At 40.3% G+C, this 23535-nt stretch overlaps 1 protein-coding gene across 1 annotated transcript; it reads right to left on the reverse strand.

Moving 5' to 3' along the window:
* Positions 1 to 23301, reverse strand: LOC115186512 (zinc finger protein 180-like). Its single transcript, XM_029746133.1, has 2 exons — positions 23268 to 23301; positions 1 to 909 (listed from the first exon to the last, which is right to left on the reverse strand). Exons 1-2 carry the CDS (start codon positions 23299 to 23301, stop codon positions 71 to 73), a joined length of 873 nt encoding a protein of 290 aa, XP_029601993.1. The 3' UTR covers positions 1 to 70.
* Between the last annotated feature and the right edge of the window lie 234 nt (positions 23302 to 23535).

Below are 23535 nucleotides of genomic sequence, written 5' to 3' on the forward strand. Positions count from 1 at the left end.
TCAACTGTAGGTCTGGTGTTGGAGGTCATTCCACACTCTGTGTTCTACTACCCAGGTCTGGTGTTGGAGGTCATTCCACACTCCGTGGATCTCCTGCATGTATTTTCTGATGTTTAATCAGACCACTTGAATGAGAGTATCTCTTGTCACATTGATCACAGCTATAAGGTTTCTCTCCTGTGTGTGTTCTCTGGTGTGATTTCAGGCTGTTTGACTGAGTAAAACTCTTCCCACACTGATTACAGCTATAAGGTTTCTCTCCTGTGTGTACTCGCTGGTGTACTACCAGCTGGCTTGATGTAGTAAAACTATCCTCACATACATCACAGCTATATGGCTGATGTCCTGTGTGTGTTCTCTGGTGTGATACCAGGTTGGTTGACAGAGTAAAACCCTTGCCACACTGATCACAGCTATATGGCTGCTCTCCAGTGTGTGTTCTCTGGTGTGATACCAGGCTACTTGACTGAGTAAAACTCTTGCCACACTGATCACAGCTATAAGGCTGCTCTCCTGTGTGTGTTCTCTGGTGTGATACCAGGCTACTTGACTGAGTAAAACCCTTGCCACACTGATCACAGCCATATGGCTGCTCTCCTGTGTGTGTTCTCTGGTGTGATACCAGGCTACTTGACTGAGTAAAACTCTTGCCACACTGATCACAGCTATAAGGCTTCTCTCCTGTGTGTGTTCTCTGGTGTGATACCAGGTGGCTTGACTGAGTAAAACTCTTCCCACATTGATTACAGCTATAAGGTTTCTCTCCTGTGTGTACTCGCTGGTGTTTTTTCAATTCTGATGAAGACTTGAAACGTTTCCCACAGTCAGAGCAGCAGTGAGGTTTCTTTCCTGTGGGTCTCTGATGGTGTTTCTTGAGGTGTCCTGATGTGGAGAGACTCTTCTCTGCCTTGTCAGCTTCACGATGTTGTTGAGGCTCCCCAGAGGATCCATGATAGTCACGTCTCTCTCCTGTATGAACGTCAAAGTCAGACAGTCAATATAGTGAATGTTTAAATGTTTTTTGACATTGACAAATGTCGTCTAAGTCTTGTTTTACTTTGATTTTGGTCCACCAGCCACTGTAGCAGGCAGATGATAGAATATACCAGCCACTGTAACAGGCAGATGATAGAATATACCAGCCACTGATTTTTTACCAGCCCAAATCTTTTTTTGCCATGACTGATTACACCAAAAATCACAACAACAAGAAACTAATGAGCAGCTTGGCAATGTTTGTAAAACAAGAAATGTAATTATGAAGTAATGTGGTATATTGCTCAATGCAATTACATTTTTGTGACAAGAGACTTTTAACCAATGTGTTAAAATAATTCATTTAGATACAATAGTAATGATGAACATGAAGAATCACCAAAGTGCCTCCATAACACATCACTACACTGTCCTGCCAGATAAACTGCTGATCACTACATACCACACTGTCCTGCCAGATAAACTGCTGATCACTACACACCACACTGTCCTGCCAGATAAACTGCTGATCACTACACACCACACTGTCCTGACAGATAAACTGCTGATCACTACACACCACACTGTCCTGACAGATAAACTGCTGATCACTACACACCACACTGTCCTGCCAGATAAACTGCTGATCACTACACACCACACTGTCCTGCCAGATAAACTGCTGATCACTACACACCACACTGTCCTGCGAGATAAACTGCTGATCACTACACACCACACTGTCCTGCCAGATAAACTGATCACTACACACAACACTGTCCTGACAGATAAACTGCTGATCACTACACACCACACTGTCCTGCCAGATAAACTGCTGATCACTACACACCACACTGTCCTGCCAGATAAACTGCTGATCACTACACACCACACTGTCCTGCCAGATAAACTGCTGATCACGACACACCACACTGTCCTGCCAGATAAACTGATCACTACACACCACACTGTCCTGCCAGATAAACTGATCACTACACACCACACTGTCCTGCCAGATAAACTGATCACTACACACCACACTGTCCTGCCAGATAAACTGCTGATCACTACACACCACACTGTCCTGACAGATAAACTGATCACTACACACCACACTGTCCTGACAGATAAACTGATCACTACACACCACACTGTCCTGACAGATAAACTGATGATCACTACACACCACACTGTCCTGCCAGATAAACTGCTGATCACTACACACCACACTGTCCTGCCAGATAAACTGATCACTACACACCACACTGTCCTGACAGATAAACTGATCACTACACACCACACTATCCTGACAGATAAACTGCTGATCACTACACACCACACTGTCCTGCCAGATAAACTGATCACTACACACCACACTGTCCTGACAGATAAACTGCTGATCACTACACACCACACTGTCCTGCCAGATAAACTGATCACTACACACCACACTGTCCTGCCAGATAAACTGCTGATCACTACACACCACACTGTCCTGACAGATAAACTGATCACTACACACCACACTGTCCTGACAGATAAACTGATCACTACACACCACACTGTCCTGACAGATAAACTGCTGATCACTACACACCACACTGTCCTGACAGATAAACTGCTGATCACTACACACCTCACTGTCCTGCCAGATAAACTGCTGATCACTACACACCACACTGTCCCGCCAGATAAACTGCTGATCCCTACACACCACACTGTCCTGCCAGATAAACTGCTGATCACTACACACCACACTGTCCTGACAGATAAACTGCTGATCACTACACACCACACTGTCCTGCCAGATAAACTGCTGATCACTACACACCACACTGTCCTGACAGATAAACTGCTGATCACTACACACCACACTGTCCTGCCAGATAAACTGCTGATCACTACACACCACACTGTCCTGCCAGATAAACTGCTGATCACTACACACCACACTGTCCTGCCAGATAAACTGCTGATCACTACACACCACACTGTCCTGCCAGATAAACTGCTGATCACTACACACCACACTGTCCTGCCAGATAAACTGCTGATCACTACACACCACACTGTCCTGACAGATAAACTGCTGATCACTACACACCACACTGTCCTGCCAGATAAACTGCTGATCAATACACACCACACTGTCCTGACAGATAAACTGATCACTACACACCACACTGTCCTGCCAGATAAACTGCTGATCACTACACACCACACTGTCCTGCCAGATAAACTGCTGATCACTACACACCACACTGTCCTGCCAGATAAACTGCTGCCTTATTATTATTATAGTTCAGGGCTCTACGCTGACATGTGTTCCTAAGTTTATATACTGAACAAAAATATAAACGCAACATGGAAAGTGTTGGTCCCATGTTTCATGCGGGATCGTCTGAGGGAGGGGGGTGCGGAGGCGTATTTCTGTCTGTAATAAAGCCCTTTTGTTGGGAAAACCTCATTCTGATTGGCTGGGCCTGGCGCCCCAGTGGGTGGGCCTATGGCAGCAGAACCTGCCCAGTCGTGAAACCCATAGATTAGGGCCTAATGAATATATTTCAATTGACTTCTATGAACTGTAACTCAGTAAAATCTTTGAAGTTGTCGCATGTTGCGTTTATATTTTTTGTTGAGTATAGTTAGGAGCTGGGCAATTCCACAGTAACAGAATTACACCAGACTCTGATTTTTCATTTTAAAATGTGTGCAAAACAAAAACCATTGCTGCTTTAAAACCACGTTTGTGTTCATCAGTTCAACAACTGCAGGGTTTGTGCCCCGTTATTAAATAATAGTATTTACTGGTGTTAATCTGACCTTCTGTCTCCTCCTCCTCTTTCACTTCAAAAACTGCATCCTCCTCTTCCTCTTTCACAGTAACATCCTCCTCCTCTTTCACTCTGAACGCGTCTTCCTCTTGTTTAACTGAAACGTCTTTCTCTTCTTCTTTCACTGTAACAGCCTCACCCTCTACTTCTTGTTTTACTGTAACATCCTCCTCTTCCTTCTCCTCTTTCACGACAATGTTCAGCCCCAGAGCTTCTTTCTCCGTCCAGCAGACCTCCTCTTCTTTAACAGGAGGGGAGTAGTTTAGGGAGCTCATGTTCGGGGATGCTAGCTAGCTAGCTATCATTAGCGACTAGGCTAATGCTAACTTAACCAGCCAGCTACTATAGCTGACTAATACAAAATAACGTAATATTAAATTAAATAGGTTAACAAGTAGATACGACAGAAGTGTGTCTAAAACACAGTAGGTAATATAGACCGAAAGCGTCTAAATAGCTTGAATCTTTCGGCTATGTTGGCTAGCAAGCTACCGAGGTGGTTGACGAGCTGTTTATGAAGAACCGTCCACTAGATTATACGTCACGCTGCAGCATCGCCTGAAAGACGCACATCGCCGTCTGCTGACTGGAGGGAAACGCAGTTGAGGATCAGATTTTATATTCAGACTAAGATTATTTTACATGGATTTAATTAAATAATACTATTATATTGAGACATACAAAGACCTGAATGTGTTGATTGATTAGTGCGAATTTAAAATGTTTACTACAGCAAGTTAAGACAGTTTCATTAAGTCAAACCAAATCTAAATAAGTCGCCAGCTACTGTAGGTCTATACTGCTCCTACATGGTGTAACAATACATCATGTAGATGTATATAATGAACAGACTAGGTCTATACTGCTCCTACATGGTGTAACAATACATCATGTAGATGTATATAATGAACAGACTAGGTCTATACTGCTCCTACATGGTGTAACAATACATCATGTAGATGTATACTACCGTTCAAAAGTTTGGGGTCACTTAGAAATGTCATTGTTTTTTATAGAAAGCACATTTTTCATCCATTAAAATAATAATACAATTGATCAGAAATACAGTGTAGACATTGTTAATGTTGTAAAAAATATTTCAATTTTTTTTTAAACAAATTCACCTTTATCTAACCAGGTGGCCAGTTGAGAACAAGTTCTCATTTACATCTGCGACCTGGCCAAGATAAAGCAAAGCAGTGCAACACAAACAACAACTTGTTCTTTAACAAAGCTTTTGTAAACAGTGTTGTTGCATAACAATCAGGCAGTAGAACAACAATAATCATCACCCTCTTGACCAATCTTCCCTCCCCTTAACATTGGGTTGATTCAGACCCTGTCAGTGTACCAGGTGGACCTTGGGTTGATTCAGACCCTGCCAGTGTACCAGGTGGACATTGGGTTGATTCAGACCCTGTCAGTGTACCTGGTGGACATTGGGTTGATTCAGACCCTGTCAGTGTACCAGGTGGACATTGGGTTTGATTCAGACCCTGTCAGTGTACCAGGTGGACATTGGGTTTGATTCAGACCCTGCCAGTGTACCAGGTGGACATTGGGTTTGATTCAGACCCTGCCAGTGTACCAGGTGGACATTGGGTTGATTCAGGCCCTGCCAGTGTACCAGGTGGACATTGGGTTTGATTCAGACCCTGCCAGTATGCCAGGTGGCATTGGGTTTGATTCAGACCCTGTCAGGGTGCCAGGTGGACATTGGGTTTGATTCAGACCCTGTCAGTGTACCAGGTGGATATTGGGTTTGATTCCGACCCTGCCAGCATGGCCAGAAATGTATTCCAAGGTCAGTAACTTATAACCACAGAACCACCCCAGACCTTTCATGCATGACTAAAAACACCTAAGTATTAGATTTACTGCCATGGTCTAGTATGTCACTGCATCAGACACCATTCACAATGCTGGCTGAGGTACGAGTAAAACATGACATATTATTTCCTAACCATTCACAATGCTGGCTGAGGTACGAGTAAAACATGACATTTTATTTCCTAATTGTAAAAAATTCCCCAATCTTTTAAAAAAGATCTGAAATGGCAAGGCTTTAGTTCAGTGGGCTTTTCCATTGTTGAGGAAAGCAGGGGAAGTGTTGTGAGTAACAGAACTGCCTACGGTGTGGGGGAAGTGACGCTGCTCACTGATTGGCTGTAGTGACAAGGGTCCCTCCAAAAATCTATCACTATTCCAACTGACATGTCAAATTCTCCCCCAAATCTACCACTAATAGGCCAAGCCTCCACAGACCCTGTCTTGTATTGACAAACAGAACAAATCATTTCACATTCAAATATGTCATTTTAAATAGCTCAATTCAATCCAGCTGGGCCTTTTAACACAGATAGTTGTTCCTGCTGTAGATGTTATGCCTTTGTACAGATCTAGGATCAGTTCTCCTCCACAATGCATATTCAGTACTGGTCAATTGTTTGTATAGGGGGTTTTCCCAGTGTTTTCTTGACCCTTATGATTTGTATAGGGGGTTTTCCCAGTGTTTTCTTGACCCTTATGATTTGTATAGGGTTTTCCCAGTGTTTTCTTGACCCTTATGATTTGTATAGGGGGTTTTCCCAGTGTTTTCTTGACCCTTATGATTTGTATATGGTTTTCCCAGTGTTTTCTTGACCCTTATGATTTGTATAGGGTTTTCCCAGTGTTTTCTTGACCCTTATGGTTTGTATAGGGTTTTCCCAGTGTTTTCTTGACCCTTATGATTTGTATAGGGGGTTTTCCCAGTGTTTTCTTGACCCTTATGATTTGTATAGGGGGGTTTTCCCAGTGTTTTCTTGACCCTTATGGTTTGTATAGGGGGGTTTTCCCAGTGTTTTCTTGACCCTTATGATTTGTATAGGGGGCTTTTCCCAGTGTTTTCTTGACCCTTATGGTTTGTATAGGGTTTTCCCAGTGTTTTCTTGACCCTTATGATTTGTATAGGGGGTTTTCCCAGTGTTTTCTTGACCCTTATGATTTGTATAGGGGGTTTTCCCAGTGTTTTCTTGACCCTTATGGTTTGTATAGGGTTTTCCCAGTGTTTTCTTGACCCTTATGATTTGTATAGGGTTTTCCCAGTGTTTTCTTGACCCTTATGGTTTGTATAGGGGGTTTTCCCAGTGTTTTCTTGACCCTTATGATTTGTATAGGGGGTTTTCCCAGTGTTTTCTTGACCCTTATGGTTTGTATAGGGGGTTTTCCCAGTGTTTTCTTGACCCTTATGATTTGTATAGGGTTTTCCCAGTGTTTTCTTGACCCTTATGATTTGTATAGGGGGTTTTCCCAGTGTTTTCTTGACCCTTATGATTTGTATAGGGGGTTTTCCCAGTGTTTTCTTGACCCTTATGATTTGTATAGGGTTTTCCCAGTGTTTTCTTGACCCTTATGATTTGTATAGGGTTTTCCCAGTGTTTTCTTGACCCTTATGATTTGTATAGGGTTTTCCCAGTGTTTTCTTGACCCTTATGATTTGTATAGGGGGTTTTCCCAGTGTTTTCTTGACCCTTATGATTTGTATAGGGTTTTCCCAGTGTTTTCTTGACCCTTATGATTTGTATAGGGTTTTCCCAGTGTTTTCTTGACCCTTATGATTTGTATAGGGTTTTCCCAGTGTTTTCTTGACCCTTATGATTTGTATAGGGGGGGTTTTCCCAGTGTTTTCTTGACCCTTATGATTTGTATAGGGTTTTCCCAGTGTTTTCTTGACCCTTATGATTTGTATAGGGTTTTCCCAGTGTTTTCTTGACCCTTATGATTTGTATAGGGGGTTTTCCCAGTGTTTTCTTGACCCTTATGATTTGTATAGGGTTTTCCCAGTGTTTTCTTGACCCTTATGATTTGTATAGGGTTTTCCCAGTGTTTTCTTGACCCTTATGATTTGTATAGGGTTTTCCCAGTGTTTTCTTGACCCTTATGATTTGTATAGGGGGTTTTCCCAGTGTTTTCTTGACCCTTATGATTTGTATAGGGGGTTTTCCCAGTGTTTTCTTGACCCTTATGATTTGTATAGGGTTTTCCCAGTGTTTTCTTGACCCTTATGGTTTGTATAGGGGATTTTCCCAGTGTTTTCTTGACCCTTATGATTTGTATAGGGGGTTTTCCCAGTGTTTTCTTGACCCTTATGATTTGTATAGGGTTTTCCCAGTGTTTTCTTGACCCTTATGGTTTGTATAGGGGGTTTTCCCAGTGTTTTCTTGACCCTTATGATTTGTATAGGGTTTTCCCAGTGTTTTCTTGACCCTTATGGTTTGTATAGGGTTTTCCCAGTGTTTTCTTGACCCTTATGGTTTGTATAGGGGGTTTTCCCAGTGTTTTCTTGACCCTTATGATTTGTATAGGGGGGGTTTTCCAGCATCCCGTAAGATCTTCCTTCGCCTGTCTTTCCATTCGTTTAGTTTTGTTTTATGTTTCTTTCCCACATTTCGGCGATTTTCATCAGCAACAGAAAAGTTGTGCGCTTTTCCGTCCATTCTGAGTGGTTCACATAAACGGTTATTCCACGAGAGCCTATCTTTAAATTTAAACTTATTGTTAATTAGCGCGTGGAAAGCTTGTGAAACCGGTTCACTATAGAAAAAGGGTGTCCAATAATGATTTTTCATGTATATCTCTTTTTTTTGAAAAATGTCACATATACGGTTCTTTGTCTGTAGGATTCAATTGTGTAGTTTAGAGTAATTATCGAGGTTAGCTAGCCAGCTATTTTCGTCCCCCGCGACGCCACTTTCCAAACCTAGCCAACTATTACCGACGAGCAGCATTGTAGAAACTAAATACATTACAAAGGAACGTCTTGATTAGTGTTATGTTAGCTAGCTACATAGTTGCCTTTGTATCATGATAAGGTGTAGTACTGAAACTATCGAGGTTACCTAGCCAGCTACACTTTCAAACAAAGTCAACAACGCAGCCACTGCTAGCTAGCCTAATTCACCAGCCAGCAGTACTGTATCATTTTAGTCTAAGGTTTTTGCAACGTAAGCTTAACTTTCTGAACATTCGAGACGTGTAGTCCACTTGTCATTCCAATCTCCTTTGCATTAGCGTTGCCTCTTCTGTAGCCTGTCAACTATGTGTCTGTCTATCCCTGTTCTCTCCCCTCTGCACAGGCCATACAAACGCTTCACACCGCATGGCCGCTGCCACTCTAACCTGGTGGTCCCAGCGCGCACGACCCACGTGGAGTTCCAGGTCTCCGGCAGCCTCTGGAACTGCCGGTCTGCGGCCAACAAGGCTGAGTTCATCTCAGCCTATGCTACCCTCCAGTCCCTCGACTTCTTGGCGCTGACGGAAACATGGATTACCACTGAAAACACTGCTTCTCCTACTGCTCTCTCCTCGACTGCCCACGTGTTCTCGCATACCCTGAGAGCATCTGGTCAGCGGGGTGGTGGCACTGGAATCCTCATCTCTCCCAAGTGGACATTCTCTCTTTCTCCCCTGACCCATCTGTCTATCTCCTCCTTTGAATTCCATGCTGTCACAGTTACCAGCCCATTCAAGCTTAACATCCTTATAATTTATCGCCCTCCAGGTTCCCTTGGAGAGTTCATCAATGAGCTTGACGCCTTGATAAGTTCCTTTCCTGAGGATGGCTCACCACTCACAGTTCTGGGTGACTTTAACCTCCCCACATCTACCTTTGACTCATTCCTCTCTGCCTCCTTCTTTCCACTCCTCTCCTCTTTTGACCTCACCCTCTCACCTCCCCCCTACTCACAAGGCAGTCAATACGCTTGACCTCATCTTTACTAGATGCTGTTCTTCCACTAATCTCATTGCAACTCCCCTCCAAGTCTCCGACCACTACCTTGTATCCTTTTCCCTCTCGCTCTCCTCCAACACTTCTCACTCTGCCCCTACACGGATGGTATTGCACCATCGCAACCTTCGCTCTCTCTCTCCCACTACTCTCTCCTCTTCCATCCTATCATCCCTTTCCTCTGCTCAAACCTTCTCCAACCTATCTCCTGATTCTGCCTCCTCAACCCTCCTCTCCTCCCTTTCTGCATCCTTTGACTCTCTATGTCCCCTATAACAAGTTGATTGACAAAGTCATGAAAAATTGGAAGAATTGAATAAACCACATTTTGGCTATGATAAAAGATATGCCTCTGAGGGCAAAATGATCCATGTCAGAAGTATGGTTCAATGCAAATATGTAGTGGGTGTAAAGTTTGTTTTAAATTCTCACTCATTAAACACAAATCAATCAACACATGCTTCTCTTTGAAAGACTTAATATAATATTAAACTTTTATGAAATAAATGAAAAATAAACGTTTGGTTCCTCAACTGCGTTGCCCTCCAGTCAGCAGATGGCGATGTGCGTCTTTTAGGTTCAGGCGATGCTGCCAGTGTGACGTATAATCTAGTGGACGGGACGCTCCTTCAACAACAACAGCTAGTCAGACACCTCGGTAGCTTTCTAGCAAACATAGCTACAACATTCACGCTCTTTACACTGTTTTGGTGTATATTAGTCGCTGTCTTTCTTGTGCAACTGGTTGAGGCTGTTCAGATAAGAAATTGAGTTAACAAAAAGCAAATGGTAATCTCAGGCTGATGTTTAAAAAACATTTTGTCAAACTGAGCACTTTATTTTGTTCTTTATTTATATATAATTGCTGCCCTTACTAGGGTTTGTCATATTTTATTATTTTGTAATGTTCGTTATTTGCATCTGTGGATTTGTTAGAAAGGAGAAGAAATCTGTAATTTGATTTTAATAAGCCATTTAAAGTTGTCAAACTAAAAAAAAAGTTGACTTTTCTCATAAATATATATAATATTTATTTCAGAAAAAGATAGGCCTATTTTATTTTATTGGTTATTTTTGTTTAAGATATTTGTATTTATTTAAATGTGCACCTTATGGAGCTTTGATTTCAGAAAAGGTTCTCCTGTTGTTATACAGTGTTTATGTTTACATGTTATTGTTATTTGAACAGCTGAGCATTTAATCTGAACCAGGTGAAGAGCTCTGTTTATTATTTATTCATTTGATTTTTCAACTGTTCACTGAAATAGCCGGTTTCAATAAAACTACTTGAGACATGTCATATCTGGCTCTGACTTTGACTGAACATTTGCTCTCACTTTGCAGAAAAAATATCAGGATATATATCTTATATCGATATTCAGCCTAAATATATCACACACAAGAATACACACTCTGAGCCTGCACTTGCATGTTTTGCTCACCTCATTCTTTAAAAAAAAACTAGGTTTGAGTTGTGGTATCCTCTCAGATCAAAGGTGGGTTCATCTGCTCTGTTCCCGAAGTGTGGTCTCCCTCAGATCCCAAGTTAGAGGGATCCCTCGTGCACCATTTACCCAGGTCGTCAGGAGCCAGGTCATTTACCCAGGTCATTTACCCAGGTCGTCAGGAGCCAGGTCATTTACCCAGGTTGTCAGTCACCAAGTCAAGATTCACGTTCCCATCGCCAAATGTGTTTGTTAATTTCTTTAATATCAAATGAGACAAACTTATCACACAAGTCAGAGTTATACTTAAACTAAATCTTTATTCACTTAATAAGGGAGTAGGTCAATACAACATACAATTATAAAGTGAATCAATTGAGTGCTCTATGATAAATGGCTGGTCGACGAATCACCCCCAGATGATTCGTTGAGAGATGAATCACCCCCAGATGATTCGTTGAGAGCCCTGAGACAAAAGTACCAAGGTCTTTTGCACCCCTTTCAACCTACATGACAAACAACAGATGTATAGAACGGGTCACAAGGTTAAGATTTGTATGAAAGATACTTATAATTCTCAGCAGACAGTATCTGCTGTAGAAACAGTACTCTTTGTGTAGAGACCAGGGTCTGGCCCTGGGGTCATCTCTCCCTGGTACCATATAGAACAGAAACATTAACTCATGCTCTGGAATGCAGTCTCTTTAGGTTTTATCACCCAAAAGACATTGTAAAGACGGGGCCCTAGCCGTGAGACGGGGCCCTAGCCATGAGACGGGGCATTGTAAATCTCCTGTCAGTGTTTTCTCCCAGAGGCCCTTCCTCAGTAGAACACACAGACACAATAGTTATAAGAACCCTCTATTCTGTTGCATAAAACAACCATTTGATGCAATAAAAGTATTATAACATAATCTTGCAATTTTGCTCTCACAGTGTCCACTGAAAGTTGACTAGTAACAACAACTGGGACGTAAAAGACACCCACCATGAGACCCACTAAATCTGCCCAAGAAGAGAGAAACAAAAGAAAAACCCACACCAAACCTAAAGACAGGAAGCAAACCAAAAAGGTGGAGCAACTAAAGGTGTTGACTCTCCACATGTATCAAGACAACTGGAGCACTGGGCCAGACACTCTTAAATAGAACCTGGACCAGCTCAGGTGAAACACCTTCCCACTAACGAGATGGACAAGCCAGCACAGGTGTAACACATACTGACTAACGAGGTGACACCAATCAGTGCGTCCTGTGCTAACGAGCTAGACGTGCTAACGAGCTAGACGTGCTAACGAGCTAGACGTGCTAACGAGCTAGACGTGCTAACGAGCTAGACGTGCTAACGAGCTAGACGTGCTAACGAGCTAGACGTGCTAACGAGCTAGACGTGCTAAAGTCCAACCTCAAAACATAAATGGAAAAACCAAAGCCTGTAACACCTTCCCCCTTAAGACAACAAATATATCCTATATTTTTGTTGGACAAGTTTGCTCACCACCAACAGAAAACAACTTCCATTTCACATTATAATCAACTACAATGCTTCACCTTCACCAATATAAACATGGCGTCTACTGGCTGTCAACAATTAAAAACAAGAAGAAAAAAAAAACACTAGCTTCTAGAACATTTCTAAATATATATTTTTCTACAACCTTAATTTTTGAAAAACTCACTAGCTTCTAGAACTATGGTCCCTTTGGAACAATGTTTTTGTTGGACAAGTTTGCTTACCAGCAACAGAAAACAACTTCCATTTCACATAATCATCTACAATGCTTCACCTTCTACAAAATAAGCATGGTGTCTACTGGCTGTCAACAATTAAAAACAAGAAAAAACACATTTCTAAATAATAATATACAATCGTGTTATTTTTTTCTCCTATAGAATCCTAAAACTCACTAGCTTCTAGAACTCTCGTCTTCCTAAAACTCACTAGATTCTAGAACTCTCCTCTTTCTAAATCCCACTAGCTTCTAGAACTCTCGTCTCCTTGGAACGAGCCCAAACAAAACTCATCTCCAATACGGAAAAACGTGCAGTCTAAATAAGATCCATGGCAACTCACTGGCTAAACACAAATCTTTTTGACTGCCCAACCTTGAGACAATCAGAAACTAAATTGTCCTCACCATGGACACAAGCACCAAAAACGCTGTTGTTTTGACAAGTAGCAATAAATCACTGATATCGATTAGGGTGAAAACTGTTGAAACTAGCACAACTAAAACACTTGGAAATGGGATATATATTTTTCCTCACTGATTAGAGGACAACCTGCAGAAGACAGTCAGCTACATTTTGGAGAGATGCATTTAAATTTAGGGGTCACTAAACAAAGGAACACAACACTTATTTGTCATAACTCATCGATATCATGTTGAAATCAATTGTGCGAGAGGAGGGAGATGAGGTTGCAAGTCCTGTTAAAACTAACAGCTCAAAAACCACACGGAATCTGGGAATAATGTGTACATCACTTGTTAGAGGACAACTTGTAGAAAACAGCTAGTTTAGTCAGACTGCTAGAGTTTGTAAAACTCTTTCCACATTGACAACAGCTATAAGATTTCTCGTGTGTGTATTCTCTGGTGTTGAGTCAGATGGCCAGATTGAACAAAACTCTTCCCACATTGATCACAGCTATAAGGTTTCTCTCCTGTGTGTATTCTCTGGTGTTTAGTCAGACCGCTAGAGTTAGTAAAACTCTTCCAACATTGACCACAGCTATAAGGTTTCTCTCCTGTGTGTGTTCTCTGGTGTAATGTGAGCTGGATAGATGTAACAAAACTCTTCCCACATTGAGTACAGCTATAAGATTTCTCTCCTGTGTGTCTTTTCTGGTGCACTGTCAGATGGGTAGATTGACAAAAACTCTTCCCACATTGACCACAGCTATAAGGTTTTTCTCCTGTGTGTATTCTCTGGTGTTGAGTCAGAGTGCCAGATTCAACAAAACTCTTCCCACATTGACCACAGCTATAAGGTTTTTCTCCTGTGTGTGTTCTCTGGTGTTTAGTCAGACTGCTAGAGTTAGTGAAACTCTTCCCACATTGAGCACAGCTATAAGGTTTCTCTCCTGTGTGTGTTCTCTGGTGTAATGTGAGCTGGATAGATGTAACAAAACTCTTCCCACATTGAGTACAGCTATAAGATTTCTCTCCTGTGTGTCTTTTCTGGTGCACTGTCAGATGGGTAGATTGACAAAAACTCTTCCCACATTGATCACAGCTATAAGGTTTCTCTCCTGTGTGTATTCTCTGGTGTTGAGTCAGACTGCTAGAGTCAGTAAAACTCTTCCCACATTGATCACAGCCATAAGGTTTCTCTCCAGTGTGTATCCTCTGGTGTGATTTCAGGGTTTGTAGCCGAATAAAACTCTTCCCACATTGATCACAGCCATAAGGTTTCTCTCCTGTGTGTGTTCTCTGGTGTGATTTCAGGGTTTGTAGCCGAATAAAACTCTTCCCACATTGATCACAGCCATAAGATTTCTCTCCAGTGTGAATTCTCTGATGAATTTTAATGCCTGATGAGGTGAATCTCTTCCCACAGTCAGAGCAGCAGTGAGTTCTCTTCCCTGTGGGTCTCTGCTGGTGTTTCTTGAGGAGTTCTGATCTGGAGAGACTCTTCTCTGCCTCGTCAGCATCATGATGTTGCTGAGGCTCCCCAGAGGATCCACGATAGTGAAGTATCTCTCCTGTGTGAACGACAAAGTCAGACAGACGGTTAAAGGCCCACAACAGCAGAAATCCACTGTTTATTTGAGGTAAAAGGTGATGCCCAGATCATACCCATGAAGTTGTACAACAGTTGACTTCTGTTAAATTATTTGACCATTAAGACAGTTAACTTAGCAACAATCATATTTTGTCTTGTTTTCACATTAGTAGTAACTAGAAATAAGTTATTAAAGTTGTTGAAATCCTAAGCAGTGTGCCAGACGACTTTTGGTCTCCTTTAGGCCCCTTTATGTGTTTGCTAAAATTGCAGCACGAGGGCAATGCGCACACAATTTGATTGCAGAAACACCTCCCTGCTAATGAGGAAACCACTAGTTATGGATGTAGTATATCTGGTAATGAGGAAACCACTAGTTATGGATGTAGTATATCTGGTAATGAGGAAACCACTAGTTATGGATGTAGTATATCTGGTAATGAGGAAACCACTAGTTATGGATGTAGTATATCTGGTAATGAGGAAACCACTAGTTATGGATGTAGTATATCTGGTAATGAGGAAACCACTAGTTATGGATGTAGTATATCTGGTAATGAGGAAACCACTAGTTATGGATGTAGTATATCTGGTAAAGAGGAAACCACTAGTTATGGATGTAGTATATCTGGTAATGAGGAAACCACTAGTTATGGATGTAGTATATCTGCTAATGAGGAAACCACTAGTTATGGATGTAGTATATCTGGTAATGAGGAAACCACTAGTTATGGATGTAGTATATGCTGGTAATGAGGAAACCACTAGTTATGGATGTGGTATATCTGGTAATGAGGAAACCACTAGTTATGGATGTAGTATATCTGGTAATGAGGAAACCACTAGTTATGGATGTGGTATATCTGGTAATGAGGAAACCACTAGTTATGGATGTAGTATATCTGGTAATGAGGAAACCACTAGTTATGGATGTAGTATATCTGGTAATGAGGAAACCACTAGTTATGGATGTAGTATATCTGGTAATGAGGAAACCACTAGTTATGGATGTAGTATATCTGGTAATGAGGAAACCACTAGTTATGGATGTAGTATATCTGGTAATGAGGAAACCACTAGTTATGGATGTAGTATATCTGGTAATGAGGAAACCACTAGTTATGGATGTAGTATATCTGGTAATGAGGAAACCACTAGTTATGGATGTAGTATATCTGGTAATGAGGAAACCACTAGTTATGGATGTAGTATATCTGGTAATGAGGAAACCACTAGTTATGGATGTAGTATATCTGGTAATGAGGAAACCACTAGTTATGGATGTAGTATATCTGGTAATGAGGAAACCACTAGTTATGGATGTAGTATATCTGGTAATGAGGAAACCACTAGTTATGGATGTAGTATATCTGGTAATGAGGAAACCACTAGTTATGGATGTAGTATATCTGGTAATGAGGAAACCACTAGTTATGGATGTAGTATATCTGGTAATGAGGAAACCACTAGTTATGGATGTAGTATATCTGGTAATGAGGAAACCACTAGTTATGGATGTAGTATATCTGGTAATGAGGAAACCACTAGTTATGGATGTAGTATATCTGGTAATGAGGAAACCACTAGTTATGGATGTAGTATATCTGGTAATGAGTAAACCACTAGTTATGGATGTAGTATATCTGGTAATGAGGAAACCACTAGTTATGGATGTAGTATATCTGGTAATGAGGAAACCACTAGTTATGGATGTAGTATATCTGGTAATGAGGAAACCACTAGTTATGGATGTAGTATATCTGCTAATGAGGAAACCACTAGTTATGGATGTGGTATATCTGGTCATGAGGAAACCACTAGTTATGGATGTAGTATATCTGGTAATGAGGAAACCACTAGTTATGGATGTAGTATATCTGGTAATGAGGAAACCACTAGTTATGGATGTAGTATATCGGCTAATGAGGAAACCACTAGTTATGGATGTAGTATATCTGGTAAATAGGAAACCACTAGTTATGGATGTAGTATATCTGCTAATGAGGAAACCACTAGTTATGGATGTAGTATATCTGGTAATGAGGAAACCACTAGTTATGGATGTAGTATATCTGCTAATGAGGAAACCACTAGTTATGGATGTAGTATATCTGGTAATGAGGAAACCACTAGTTATGGATGTAGTATATCTGGTAATGAGGAAACCACTAGTTATGGATGTAGTATATCTGGTAATGAGGAAACCGCTAGTTATGGATGTAGTATATCTGGTAATGAGGAAACCACTAGTTATGGATGTAGTATATCTGGTAATGAGGAAACCACTAGTTATGGATGTAGTATATCTGGTAATGAGGAAACCACTAGTTATGGATGTAGTATATCTGCTAATGAGGAAACCACTAGTTATGGATGTAGTATATCTGGTAATGAGGAAACCACTAGTTATGGATGTAGTATATCTGGTAATGAGGAAACCACTAGTTATGGATGTAGTATATCTGGTAATGAGGAAACCACTAGTTATGGATGTAGTATATCTGGTAATGAGGAAACCACTAGTTATGGATGCAGTATATCTGGTAATGAGGAAACCACTAGTTATGGATGTAGTATATCTGGTAATGAGGAAACCACTAGTTATGGATGTAGTATATCTGGTAATGAGGAAACCACTAGTTATGGATGTAGTATATCTGGTAATGAGGAAACCACTAGTTATGGATGTAGTATATCTGGTAATGAGGAAACCACTAGTTATGGATGTAGTATATCTGGTAATGAGGAAACCACTAGTTATGGATGTAGTATATCTGGTAATGAGGAAACCACTAGTTATGGATGTAGTATATATGCCTGGAGCAAAAAATAGTGAGCAAAGATTTTAGTTTTCACAATGTATTCTGAATATTACAGCACAAGATCAGGAGTGCTACTCAAGGAAACTCACATTAAGCTCTGTGTCTATTCACTAATTCACCACCGTGGGGGAAAACTCAGGGGAGTTCTCATAGACTGACAGCAAATATAGCCTCCATTTACAGGTTGCTTATGAGTGCATTTCACATTAAATATGGATTATAATTGTAAGACTCGCTTGAATCACCTGCTTAACATGTTTGTGTTATTGTCGCATATCAACTGATTTATACTTAAAAAACACTTCAACCAGTAAAATGCTCTTTGGCTAGCTTTGCCATCAGCCTGACAATGAGGGTTTGTACACTAAGTGTTTAACAAATTGGCCCATAACTTCACCTAACAATAACATAGACCAACTGTAAGACCCATAACTTCACCTAACAATAACATAGACCTAGGACTAAAATGTTTTTGTCATGACATTTCATAACCTGATCACCAGATAATTTTGTGAATAATCCCACTAGGCTACTCTGTTATGTGTTTTCATTCTAAATGTCCTGAATAAAGGAAAAAATCTCTGTGTGTTGTACAATAGCCTATCCATCAAGGAACAGTTCTCTACACATTATGAGCTAAGTATCTCTGTGTCCAGACAGACTAACGAGACCCTACTGTAAATCAAGCAGACAATAACACATTATAAACATCCATTTGTTAGGGATGTTGGATCCAACGTGGAGCACGGCATAACTGTCTTTACCAGAGTAATGAATGAAGAAGCACTTTGGTTGTTGTTGCATGTCGTGATGTTTGTCATGTGACTGTCATTCAGAAAATGATTTCCTGGATCAGCTGATGATAGTTGAACATGTGACTGTAACTAAACAGCTACAGTATTAAGTATTATGTGTAATTATTGAAGATCTGCATTAATGACAGTATCCATTTGGGTGTCGTCAATAAAGTTAAGGTGACTCTTGGTTAGAACCAATGGATTTGCAAACTCTGAAATGATTTAGGATTTCTGTGCCCATGAAAACTATTTTCCCAGCGTAACATAAGGAGACACTAAATGTTACGTAGGTAGAGAGCATTTCAGAGATCTGAATACAGAAAACTGTCCTAACAGTACAATAACCTAAAGCACAAGGCCAAATCTACACTGGAGGAGCTTACCAAGATGACATTGAATGTTCCTGAGTGGCCTAGTTACAGTTTGGACTTAAATCGTCTTGAAAGTCTATGGCAAGACTTGAAAATGGTTTGTGTCCCTGTTTTATAAGATAGTACTCACTGTATTTACTGGTGTTAACCAGATCAATGTCCCTGTTTTATAAGATAGTACTCACTGTATTTACTGGTGTTAACCAGATCAATGTCCCTGTTTTATTAGATAGTACTCACTGTATTTACTGGTGTTAATCAGATCAATGTCCCTGTTTTATAAGATAGTACTCACTGTATTTACTGGTGTTAATCAGATCAATGTCCCTGTTTTATAAGATAGTACTCACTGTATTTACTGGTGTTAATCAGATCAATGTCCCTGTTTTATTAGATAGTACTCACTGTATTTACTGGTGTTAATCAGATCAATGTCCCTGTTTTATTAGATAGTACTCACTGTATTTACTGGTGTTAATCAGATCAATGTCCCTGTTTTATTAGATAGTACTCACTGTATTTACTGGTGTTAATCAGATCAATGTCCCTGTTTTATTAGATAGTACTCACTGTATTTACTGGTGTTAATCAGATCAATGTCCCTGTTTTATTAGATAGTACTCACTGTATTTACTGGTGTTAATGAGATCAATGTCCCTGTTTTATTAGATAGTACTCACTGTATTTACTGGTGTTAATGAGATCAATGTCCCTGTTTTATTAGATAGTACTCACTGTATTTACTGGTGTTAATCAGTTCTCCAGTCTTCTCTTCTTCGTCCTCCTCTAATGTGACAGTAATCTCCCCCTCTTCATCCTTCATTCCAAACACGTTTTCATCTTCTTTCACTTCATCCTCCACTCCAAAAACGGCGTCTTTCTCTTCTTCTTTCACTGTAACAGCCTCACCCTCTACTTGTTTTTGTATTGCAACAGCCTCCTCTTCCTCCTCCTCTTTCACCAGAGCTTCTTTCTCCGTCCAGCATACCTCTTCTTTAGCAGGAGGAGAGTAGTTTAGTGAACTCATGGTCGGGGATAATAGCTAGTTAGCATTAGCGACTAGACTAGTTCTAACTTAACCAGCCAGCTAGCTGACTTACAACGTAAATATTACATCAAATGGGGTAGCCAGTTGTATCCACATAAGTATGTTTAAATCACAGTGACAATTAAACCACGAAATTGTCTAAAGAACTTGAATGTTCCGACTTTGTCGGCTAGCGAGCTACCGAGGTGGCTGCAGTTGTTGAAGAAGCGTTCCGTCCACTAGATTATACGTCACACTAGAAACATCGCCTGAAAGACACATATCGCCATCTGCTGTCTGGAGGGAGGAAACGCAGTTGAGGAGGGAAAACTATTTTTCTTCTTCATTGAATTATAATATTATAAAGCAGTTTAGGGAAACGTTTTTTTCTCTCCATTAAATATTAATATTATATCAACACGTATAAAGAGCAACAAGTGTTGTTTGATTAGTTCAGATTTTTTATGAGAATTTAAAACAAACTCTACATCTACTCCACATCTGTATTTCTGATTCAGTCAAATAACTAGATATCAAAATAAGCACCTAGTTATTCATACCCTTGATAAAGAGTAGCAAAAATTACTGTATAAAATGAATAATTAAACTTTACCCACTGCCAGGATATTTTAGCCCAAAACCTGGTTACCTCTCTGCTAGGAGGCTGGAACTTGGCCATAAGTGGATCTTCCAGCAAGACACATCAACATCCACGAAGAAATTGGGCACAAACTCAACAATTTTCTATGGCCATCTCAGTCTTAGGACTTGAACTCCATTGAAAACCTGTGGTTTGAATTGAACAGGGCAGTCCACAAGCGCAGACAAAGTCAATCAAGGTTCTGGAGAGATTCTGTTTGGAGGAATGGTCTAAGATCCCACCCAATGTGTTCTCTAATCTCATAAAATATTTCAGTGTCGTTATCCTCCCAAAGGGAGAGTGCCGGAGAATTGAAAACATGGGTGGCAATAATTCAGACGCCTACCTTTTGAGATTTACATGTTAAACTAAATCTCTTTCTCTGAGCAATTGTATTAGTATAAAGTAATATAATCTCCCTTTTTTTTGTTGGTGTAACAATACATCATGTAGATGTATATAATGAACAGACTAGGTCTATACTGCTCCTACATGGTGTAACAAAAGTTTGGGGTCACTTAGAAATGTCCTTGTTTTTGAAAGCAAATCACATTTTTTGTCCATTAAAATAACATCAAATTGATCAGAAACAGTGTCGACATTGTTAATGTTGTAAATGACTATTGTAGCTGGAAACGGCTGATCTTTAATGGAATATCTGCATAGGCGTACAGAGGCCCATTATCAGGAACCATCACTCCTGTGTTCCAATGGCACGTTGTGCTAGCTAATCCAAGTTTATCATTTTAAAAGGCTAATTGATCATTAGAAAAACCCTTTTGCAATTATGTTAGCACAGCTGAAAACTGTTGTGCTGATTTAACAAAAGCTTTTGTAAACAGTGTTGTTGCATTACAATCAGGCAGTAGACCAACAATAATCATCACCCTCTTGACCAATCTTCCCTCCCCTTAACATTGGGTTTGATTCAGACCCTGCCAGTGTACCAGGTGGACATTGGGTTTGATTCAGACCCTGCCAGTGTACCAGATGGACATTGGGTTTTATTCAGATCCTGTCAGTGTACCAGGTGGACATTGGGTTTGATTCAGACCCTGTCAGTGTACCAGGTGGACATTGGGTTTGATTCAGACCCTGTCAGTGTACCAGGTGGACATTGGGTTTGATTCAGACCCTGTCAGTGTACCAGGTGGACATTGGGTTTGATTCAGACCCTGTCAGTGTACCAGGTGGACATTGGGTTGATTCAGACCCTGTCAGTGTACCAGGTGGACATTGGGTTTGATTCAGACCCTGTCAGTGTACCAGGTGGACATTGGGTTTGATTCAGACCCTGTCAGCATGGCCAGAAATGTATTCCAAGGTCAGTAACTTATAACCACAGAACCACCCCAGACCATTCATGCCTGACTAAAAACACCTAAGTATTAGATTTACTGCCATGGTCTAGTATGTCACCGCCTCAGACACCATTCACAATGCTGGCTGAGGTACGAGTAAAACATGACATATTATTTCCTAACCATTCACAATGCTGGCTGAGGTACGAGTAAAACATGACATATTATTTCCTAACCATTCACAATGCTGGCTGAGGTACGAGTAAAACATGACATATTATTTCCTAACCATTCACAATGCTGGCTGAGGTACGAGTAAAACATGACATATTATTTCCTAATTGTAAAAAATTCCCCAATCTTTAAAAAAGACCTGAAATGACAAGGCTTTAGTTCAATACTTATTTCCCTCATTAAAATGCAAATCAATTTATAACATTTTTGACATGTGTTTTTCTGGATTTTTTTGTTGTTATTCTGTTTCTCACTGTTCAAATAAACCTACCGTTAAAATTATAGACTGATCATTTCTTTGTCAGTGGGCAAACATACAAAATCAGCAGGGGATCAAATACCTTTTTCCCTCACTGTATATGCTCTCTAACACAGACAGTTGTTCCTGCTGTAAATGTTATGCCTTTGTACAGATCTAGGATCAATTCTCCTCCACAATGCATATTCAGTACCGGTCAATTGTTTGGACACACCTACAAATTCTGTTTTTTCTTTATTTTAACTTTTGTCTACATTGTAGAATAATAGTGAAGAGAACACAACTATGAAATAACTCATATGGAATCATGTAGTAACCAAAAAAGTGTTAAACAAATCCAAATATATTTTATATTTGAAATCCTTCAAAGTAGCCGCCTTGATGACAGCTTTTCACACTCTTTGCAGTCCCTCAACCAGCTTCACCTGGAATGCTTTTCCAACAGTCTTGAAGGAGTTCCCCCATATGCTGAGCACTTGTTGGCTGCATTTCTTTCACTCTGCGGTCCGATTCATCTCAAACCATCTCATAGGCATAGTTGTGTTGTCTTCACAGTTAACTCTAATGAACTTATCTTCTGCAGCAGAGGTAACTCTGGGTCTTCCTTTCCTGTGGCAATCCTCATGAGAGCCAGCTTCATCATAGCGATGGATGGTTTTTGTGACTGCACTTGAAGAATCTTTCAAAGTTCCTGAAAGTTTCCGCATTGACCTTCATGTGTTAAAGTAATGATGGACTGTCATTTCTTTATGCTTATTTGAGCTGTTCTTGCCATAATATAGACTTGGTCTTTCAGCAAACAGGGCTATCTTCTGTATACCACCCCTACCTTGTCACAACACAACTGATTGGCTCAAATGCATTAAGAAAGAAAGAAATTCCGCAAATGAACATTTAACAAGGCACACCTGTAAATTGAAATGCATGGTAGATAGATGATAGGAGATAGAATGATGGTCAAAAGATAAAAGTAAAAATTAAATTAAAAAAAGTCTAAATAAAACATAATAAAAAGTACATTTGAATGGCACTAAGTGGCAGTGTTTTTACAACTAATGCCGGTTTGCCTGAGGCTGATGCAGTGCAGGTGTTGGTACACATGCGTATACACACACTCTCATTCAAATAAACACATACAAGAACACACACATACATGTAATAGTGCCAGACATGCACACAAACATATACAGTTGGAATTGCTGTTATGATTTCAGTTGTCCTTGATGTCCTTTGTTTAAATTTACTTAAAAAAATGTGCATTGTTGTTGTTTGCTGTTTTCTTCTGTCTTTTCCTTTTTTCTCTTTAGTTCATTCTCTTGGTTGTTGGTGTATTGG

The sequence above is a fragment of the Salmo trutta genome, unplaced genomic scaffold (genome assembly GCF_901001165.1).
Source record: "Salmo trutta unplaced genomic scaffold, fSalTru1.1, whole genome shotgun sequence".
NCBI lineage: Eukaryota > Metazoa > Chordata > Actinopteri > Salmoniformes > Salmonidae > Salmo > Salmo trutta.

What these genes read in the sequence shown, in the direction of transcription:
- LOC115186512 (XM_029746133.1), bottom strand. Translation starts at nt 23,301, where the DNA reads ATGTGTACCAACACCTGCACTGCATCAGCCTCAG. An exon ending in CTGCACTGCATCAGCCTCAG is followed by an intron (nt 910 to 23,267) that starts GCAAACCGGCAT and finishes GTGAAGCTGACA; the next exon opens with AGGCAGAGAAGAGTCTCTCC.